This window comes from Triticum dicoccoides, chromosome 1B (assembly GCF_002162155.2).
Source record: "Triticum dicoccoides isolate Atlit2015 ecotype Zavitan chromosome 1B, WEW_v2.0, whole genome shotgun sequence".
NCBI classification, from domain to species: domain Eukaryota; kingdom Viridiplantae; phylum Streptophyta; class Magnoliopsida; order Poales; family Poaceae; genus Triticum; species Triticum dicoccoides.
Genome location: NC_041381.1, coordinates 621,327,532 through 621,336,359, shown reverse-complemented (window position 1 = coordinate 621,336,359; position 8,828 = coordinate 621,327,532). Strand labels below are relative to the sequence as shown.

At 42.3% G+C, this 8,828-nt stretch overlaps 1 protein-coding gene across 1 annotated transcript; it reads right to left on the bottom strand.

The window, feature by feature from the left end:
- Positions 1–570: 570 nt before the first annotated feature.
- Positions 571–2,420, bottom strand: LOC119310383 (calcineurin B-like protein 4). Its single transcript, XM_037586156.1, has 8 exons — positions 2,353–2,420; positions 2,126–2,268; positions 1,930–2,012; positions 1,680–1,848; positions 1,518–1,570; positions 1,377–1,457; positions 1,115–1,227; positions 571–1,016 (listed from the first exon to the last, which is right to left on the bottom strand). The coding sequence occupies exons 2-8, from the start codon at positions 2,220–2,222 to the stop codon at positions 944–946; spliced, it is 669 nt and encodes a 222-aa protein (XP_037442053.1). The 5' UTR covers positions 2,223–2,268; positions 2,353–2,420; the 3' UTR covers positions 571–943.
- Positions 2,421–8,828: the final 6,408 nt, after the last annotated feature.

Genomic DNA, 8,828 nt, shown 5'->3' with positions numbered 1-8,828 from the left:
CAGATTTTTTTTTTGCGCAGCCCTCATGTCAATGTACTTCGTCCTGAAAATTTGCAGACTTGTGCATTATGCCTACATCTATCTCTGTATTTTTTCGTCAGAATTTTTTGAATTATAAAAATACAATTTTTTATAAAGTTTGAATTTTGCATTTGAAGGCTTTCGTGGAGCTCGATCTCCAAAAGCAAATTTCGATTGAGTTGCATACTATAGCTTTCTATAATGTGGACCATAATTCGGGGGCAGAGACATTAGATAGAAGGAAGCCTGTAAAACTCCCATAATATGCCGGTGTGTTTAGGATTATTGCTGTCACATGGATAGTGTGCTTTCTCTACCTAGCAAACTAAATCAGTCCCCGTGCCATAAAAAAATTCAGGCAGTTTTTACAGTCATCAAATGTTAGAGATACGACAAGCAAATCAACTCAACGGAAAACAAAGAACAAGCAAGGGAAACCCATCCAACACGAAGGGAAAAAACCCACACGCGCCGGCCAGCCAAACTTCACTATATCGGGGGAGGTTACAAACGCTGGAAATTTACAACTGATCAACTTATTCCGTGCGGCGGCTTACAAGAGATATATATAACACAGGTGACCCAGGTCAATACTGAATATTAGCCTTCCTCTTTATACTTGAATTTGGAGCATAAGATATCATCAAATGTACCATTGACGATGAAAGTGCATCTATTGCCTTGAGATTTTGTCACTCTTTTAGAAATTAAGTCTTAAGTCCACACCGTGTGTGGTGTACATGTAGCACATAGATGTATCTACACATGTTTTAGTTGTCGTAAATTTATCTAGATACAGATGCATCTAGACAAGTTTTAGTGTCTACACAAATATAAAACAACTAATTTGGGACGGAGGTAATATATTATATGACAATCATCTGATAACCCCTGCACCTGCAGGCAGGAAGGCTCTGCCTGGTTATTTGTCGACGCCACCACAATCATTGACTTCCGAATGCGTTGCAAAGCTCGGAAACGTGGTCGTAATGTCCCTAAACAAACAACAACAACGACAGCAACAACAACCATCAAATCACTTGATATGTGGTAAAGGGCAAACTCATTAGATGAGTGCGGAGTGCCTACTCACTGGAGATAGGGCAGTGACATGTTCCTGAGTGATGTCGGGTTCTTCTTGACAAACTCCTCCCACTCCCTGGGGTCTAACCTGCCATCGCCATTCGTGTCTGCTTGACTGAACGTCTGACAGCCCAAAGGGAGCAGAGCAGCACAGGTCATGTTAGAAGGAAGGAGATTATATATTTTGTTCAAAAAAGAAGAAGGAAACCAAATACTATTTACTCCTAAAAGACTGAATGTTTGGAAAGAAGTAGCCCTATCTCGTTAATTACATTGTCAACGATCTCATCAACAGCGCTATCCGAGAGACATAGGTCCGACTCGTCAAGAAGTGCCACCACCATCTCCCTAAGCTGTGTCAACAGTCAAGTTATACTAGAATTGAGAACAACTCATGAACATTACGAATTTACCTCTTCTTTTTCGATGTAGCCTGTGCCCCTCAAATCGTACAATTTGAATGCAACTGCAGGAGAGGATGGCCGAAAATGGTTATCTACTCTGGCATGATAATTGATGGACATCAAATTAAGACGAACGGACAAGAGGTGTAGGAGCAGAGGAATGGACAATACATGCGGCCTTGTCTGATACAAGCGCTTTGGGGTGGAAGATGCTGAGCGAGCGCACAAACTCGCCGAACTCGATGACCCCGTTGCGCTTGAGATCGAAGAGGTGGAACACCCTGTCCGCAAAGAGGTTGGCTCTCTCGCTGGTCCGGAACAGGGCGAGCCGGAACTCCTCCTGTGATGAACGCAGATGAGATATGATGAGATGGGAGCATGCAGTCTTTGAAGATGGATCCATAGCGGTCGTGGAGTTTACCTTATGGATGAGGCCGTCTTTGAAGATGGAGTAGCTGAGCTTGTTGTAGAGCTCGTACAGCGCCTCCACCTCGCTCACCGTGACTGCACGCGCGCGACGCGAAGTTACTACCAGTTTTGATAGGAATAGGATTTCTGTAAATAAAGTTGCGCGTATAGAAAAACAACGAGGTGAAGCTGGAGCTGGGAATGCGTACAGGAGGTCTCGGCGGCGAGGACGGCGGGCTCCTCGTACCCCTGAGCGCGCCGCTGACGCCTTGACGGCGACGACGACGACGACCAAGCGCAGCCCATTGGTTCGGTCGATCCCTTCCCACCCCGGCCGGCGCCGCGAGAGGCACTGAAGGCAGGCAGGCGTGAGGCAGCACCACGGCGTAGCAAGAATAAGAAAGACGTGATGACGAAACCGGAAACACAATCTGACCTGAGCTGAGATCGCGTAGCTTCTCCTGTTCTGTCTTCTCCTCTTCCCGCTGCTGGGTCTCCTCCGTCTTTCCCTTGGCTGGCTGGACTCGACTCCTCCTCCTCCTCCTTGGGGCCTGATTTAACGGGGCGCCAAGTGAAATGGTTCTTTCCCGCTGCAGTGCGAGTGCGACTGTGCGGGTCCAGGCAACAAGCGGCGGCCGTCCCTGTCTCCCGAGATCTCGCCGTGTCCGACTGTTCTGCATCCATCACCGTCCTCAGCTCGTCATGCGCGTGCTTTTCATGAGTCTGGATCACATCGCACGCAGGCACATGGGTACGTACGTGTGTACTGCTACTAGTACCGTCGACCAGTGCTCCCGTAGGCTGCCCGCATGTAAGCACGGGAACGACGAGGGTTGCACCGCCACTTAAGTCACGCGCCATTTCGTAAACAAACAGGGTTCACCTCCCCGCGTGGCGGCATCGGGCCGGGCCTATCAAAGCCCGACACAAAAAACCTAGGCGTGTGCCCGTCGCGGCCTGGCCGTTGAGCCTAAAATTCAGGCCCAAGCCGGGCCCATCAGTCAAAAAGCTCGCGGGCCTTGGGCTCGGGCCTCTTCCTTAAATTGTAGATATGAAGGGCCCAAACCCAGCCCGGTCATCATGCTGAAAATCTAGGCCCGGCGGCAAGGTCGAGCCGTCCAGGCCGGGCTGCCCATGGTCAGGTATAGCGGGAGCGGTAGACTGACACGGTGATCAGAAACGGACGACTAGGATTGTAGAATTGGGGTGCCACACTTTACACTTTAAATATTTGAAGTTTTACAAAAATTATGATGAAAGTATTCTAATTTTTATTTGAGTACTGAAAGTGTTCTAATTTGATCTCCATGTTTCCATGGAAAAAAAATCTCCATGTTATTATGAGTCTAACAAATAGGACGCCTGTATCCGGGGAACGACACTGGGGCTGCCCCCGGTGAACCGCCAAGTACGAAACGTGTCATGCGAACATTCTGTTCGAGCAAACAGGGGAATGTATCCGGTGCACCCGCACGTGTGGTGCTACTGGTGCACCGGATGCCATAGAATGTTTTAAAAGTTCTGAAAAAAATCTAGCACGTTAACGCAACATCAATGTATGATGTCAAAAAAATCGTATAAAAATTTGAAATATTTTTTGAGATACAAAAATGATAAATTTGAAATAAGTGTGATAGTGGGCCATATCTAAAGCCAAAGTTATGTTGTGTACTATTCAGTGTTGAATTTGTTATTTTTGTTTTTCAAGCTATGTTTTGAATTTTGAGTTGAATTTTTTGGACAACCTACATTGATGTTGGGTGAGTGTGCTGATTTTTTTCAGAAATTTTTGAACATTTCACTACTAGGAAAAGGGCTATAGATGAAATGGAAACTAATGGCGCACCAGACATGTGGTGCGTCACTACTATATACTAATGGCGCACCATGTGTTGGTGCGCAATTAGTAACAATTTTTTTATTTTTTTTAAAACTAGTAATGGCGCACCAGGGGATAGTGCGTCATTACTAGTTAAACTAGTAATGGCGCACCACATCCACGGTGCGCCATTAGTAAAATTTTTTCAAAACCAGTAATGGCGCACCAGGGGATAGTGCGCCGTTACTAGTTAAACTAGTAATGGCGCACCACATCCACGGTGCGCCACTAGTATTTTTTTTCAAAAAAATTCAATTTTTTTTCAAAAATAGTAATGGCTCACCGTGGGAGTGGTGCGCCCTACGGTGCATCATTACTAACTTGGCTCAAAAATTCCCGCGAATGCACCCCCCTGACCGCCTTTTTAGTTTTAAAAAAATAAAAGAAAATGATGAAAATGTCAAAAAAATAAAAGAAAATAAATTTCCCATGTGATATGTGGTTTAGTTGTTGGGAAAATTTACAAATATGAATTTTGACTTTATCTGCAAAATCTCTCTGGAATTTGTAAAATGGGCATAACTTTTGCATACGAACTCGGATTAAAAAGTTTTTTATATGAAAAATCATCTACTCGAAAAGTTCCATCCAAATTTAAATGGGGGAACCCCGTTAAACATTTTCAAAATCCTCAAAAACCTAACAGAAAAAAAGTTACGGACCTCTTAAGATCTGGAGGCAAAAAAATTAAAAAAATTTCAAACTTACTAGTGGCGCACCGTTTGCTAGGTGCGCCACTAGTAACAGAAAAAAAAATTAGTTTTGAATTTTTTCGGGATTTTTTTTTCAAAATACGATACGTAATATGAACCGAAGTTTGAAATAAATTTTCAAAATTTCATCACACTCATGAACATGAACAAGGTCCTAAACATCAACAAGGTTTAATAGGATTGATATGCTAGATATATCAACAAGTGCCTGTGAAGTGAGCTGGTGTTGGGGTTGGATAGAACTCTGAAGTTAAACGTGCTTGGACTGGAGTAGTGTGAGGATGGGTGACCTTTTCGGAAAATTTGACCACTGAGTGTGATTTGATCTGAGATTAAGCATATTGACCCGAGATTAAGCCATAGTGACTCGAGATTAAGAAAAAAACGAAAAGAAAAATAAATGAAATCAAAAAAATTTGAATTTTCTTTTGAAAAAAATTGTTACTAATGGCGCACTCCTATGTGGTGCGCCATTACTAAGTGAGATAGTAATGACACACCTCTAGGCATACTAATGGCGCACTACAGGTGCACCATTAGTATCTGGTATACTAATGGCGCACTACATGTGCGCTATTAGTAAAAAATACTAGTGACATGGTATTAGTGGCGCACCAGTAGTGCGCCATTAGTAGGCAAAACTGATGCACCACTAGTAGGCCTTTTCCTAATAGTGTTTTATAAGCACAACGTGAGTTCGGTGCATCGTTAGCATCACAAGCTCTGGTGCACCACATATTTTCCCGAGTGAACAGAAACGTTCGCTGGCGAGACACCTTTACAAGTCTACAAACAAAACAGGAAAAGGCCTTTCAAAATGGACCCATAGAAAGCCCATTTTCATGTACTAAAAAAGGCCTTAACCCCTTGTTATTTTGGACCTCATTTTAAAGACACGAAAACACACCAGGAAATTGCCGTGACATATAGAAAAAGCACATATGGGATCATGAAAAAAAATTAGTGGAGTTGTTCTCTCGAAAAAACATGGCAACCTTTGGGGGAAAGGACACAACAAATAAGTGTGAAACAACAAAATATTAATGTAGCACAGGAAAAAATTGAATGCTGCATAGAACATAATTTTTTTGTGCTACCTACGATAGATTACCATAGCCTAACTAAATAAAAACATGGCAATCTCGGGCAAGTAACATACCGATGAGAAAGGAAACTACATATGTTGTTATGAGGTCTGACCGATAAAGATCTTCGTAGAATATGTGGGAGCCAATATGAGCATCCAGGTTCCGCTATTGGCTATTGGCTGGAGAAATGTCTCGGTCATGTTTACATAGTTCTCGAAACCGTTGGGTCCGCATGCTTAACGTTATGATGACAGTTATATTATTAGTTTATATGTTTTGATGTACCGAAGGTTGTTTGGAGTCCGGGATTAAAAAGTTTTTTATATGAAAAATCATCTACTCGAAAAGTTACATCCAAAAATTAACTAGGGGAACCGTGTTAAACATTTTCAAAATCCTCAAAAACCTAACAGAAAAAAAGTTACGGGCATTTTAAGATCTGGAGGCAAAAAAATTCAAAAAATTTCAAACTTACTAGTGGCGCACCGTTTGCTAGGTGCGCCACTAGTAACAGAAAAAAAATAGTTTTGAATTTTTTTCGGTTTTTTTTCAAAATATGATACGTAATATGAACGGAAGTTTGAAATAATTTTTCAAAATTTCATCACACTCATGAACATGAACAAAGTCCTAAACACCAACAAGGTTTAATAGGATTGATATGCTAGATATATCAACAAGTGCCTGTGAAGTGAGCTGGTGCTGAGCTTGGATAGAACTCTGAAGTTAAGAGTGCTTGGGCTGGAGTTGTGTGAGGATGGGTGACCTTTCGGAAAGTTTGACCACTGAGTGTGATTTGACCTGAGATTAAGCATATTGACCCGAGATTAAGCCATAGTGACCCGAGATTAAGAAAAAAACAAAAAGGAAAATAATAATAATAAATTGAAAAAAAATTGTTACTAATGGGGCACTCCTATGTGGTGCGCCATTACTAAGTGAGATAGTAATGGCGCACCTCTAGGCATACTAATGGCGCACTACAAGTGCACCATTAGTAAAAATACTAGTGGCGTGGCACTAGTGGCGCACCAGTAGTGCGCCATTAGTAGGCAAAACTGGTGTACCACTAGTAGGCCTTTTCTTAGTAGTGTTTTATAAGCACAACGTGAGTTCGGTGCATCGGTAGCACCACAAGCTCCGGTGCACCACATATTTTCCCGAGTGAACAGAAACGTTCGCTAGCGAGACACCTCCCACTTTACATGTCTACAAACAAAATAGGAAAAGGCCTTTCAAACTGGACCCATAGAAAGCCCATTTTCATGTACTAAAAAAGGCCTTAACCCCTTGTTATTTTGGACCTCATTTTAAAGATATGAAAACACACCAGGAAATTGCCATGACATATAAAAAAGCACATATGGGATCATGAAATTTTTTTTGTGGAGTTGTTCTCTCGAAAAAACATGGCAACCTTTGGGGGAAATGACACAACAAATAAGTGTGAAACAACAAAATATTAACGTAGCACGGGAAAAAAATTGAATGCTGCATAGAACATAATTTTTTTTGTGCTACCTACGATAGATTACCATAGCCTAACCAAATAAAAACATGGCAATCTCGGGCAAGTAACATACCAATGACAAAGGGAACTACGTATGTTGTTATGCGGTCTGACCGATAAAGATCTTCATAGAATATGTGGGAGCCAATATAAGCATCCAGGTTCCGCTATTGGTTATTGACCGGAGACATGTCTCGGTCATGTCTACATAGTTTTCGAACCCGTAGGGTCCGCACGCTTAACGTTACAATGACAGTTATATTATGAGTTTATATGTTTTGATGTCCCGAAGGTAGTTTGGAGTCCCGGATTAAAAAATTTTTTATATGAAAAATCATCTACTCAAAAAGTTACATCGAAATTTAACTGGGGGAACCCTGTTAAACATTTTCAAAATCCTCAAAAACCTAACCGAAAAAAGTTACGGTCCTTTTAAGATCTGGAAACAAAAAAATTCAAAAAATTTCAAACTTACTAGTGACGCACCGTTTGCTAGGTGCGCCACTAGTAACAGAAAAAAAATTAGTTTCGAATTTTTTTCGGGATTTTTTTTCAAAATATTATACATAATATGAACGGAAGTTTGAAATAATTTTTCAAAATTTCATCATACTCATGAACATGAACAAAGTCCTAAACATCAACAAGGTTTAATAGGATTGATATGCTAGATATATCAACAAGTGCCTGTGAAGTGAGCTGCTGTTGGGGTTGGATAGAAGTCTGAAGTTAAGCGTGCTTGGGCTGGAGTAGTGTGAGGATGGGTGACCTTTTGGAAAGTTTGACCACGTAGTGTGATTTGACCTGAGATTAAGCATATTGACCCGATATTAAGCCATAGTGACCCGAGATTAAGAAAAAATGAAAAGAAAAATAAAAAAAATTAAAAAAATTTGGAACTTTTTTTTGAAAAAAAAATTGTTACGAATGGCGCACTCCTATGTGGTGCGCCATTACTAAGTAAGATAGTAATGGCGCACCTCTAGGCATACTAATGGCGCACTACAGGTGCGCCATTAGTAAAAAATACTAGTGGCATGGTACTAGTGGCGCACTAGTAGTGCGCCATTAGTAGGCAAAACTGGTGCGCCACTAGTAGGCCTTTTCCTAGTAGTGTTTTATAAGCACAACGTGAGTTCGGTGCATCGGTAGCACCACAAGCTCCGGTGCACCACATATTTTCCCGAGTGAACAGAAACGTAGAATATGTGGGAGCCAATATGAGTATCCAAGTTACGCTATTGGTTATTGACCGGAGACATGTTTCGGTCATGTCTACATAGTTCTCGAACCCGTAGGGTCCGCACGCTTAATGTTACGACGACAGTTATATTATGAGTTTATATGTTTTGATGTACCAAAGGTTGTTTGGCGTCCCAGATGTGATCACGGACATGACGAGGAGTCTCGAAATGGTCGAGACATGAAGATTGATATATTGGAAGCCTATCTTTGGATATCGGAAGTGTTCCGGGTAACATCGAGATTTTACCGGAATACAGGAAAGTTACCAGAAACCCCCGGGAACATAATGGGCCTCAGTGGACCTAGGCGGAAGAGAGGAGAGGCGACTAGGGCTGCGCCGCGCGCCCCTCTCCCACCAGCCCCAATAGGACATGGAGAAGGGGGCAGCGCCCCCCCTTCCTTCTTCTCCTCCACTCCTTCCCCCTCCCAAGTCCTAATCCAACTAGGAAAGGGGGGAGTCCTACTCCCGATGGGAGT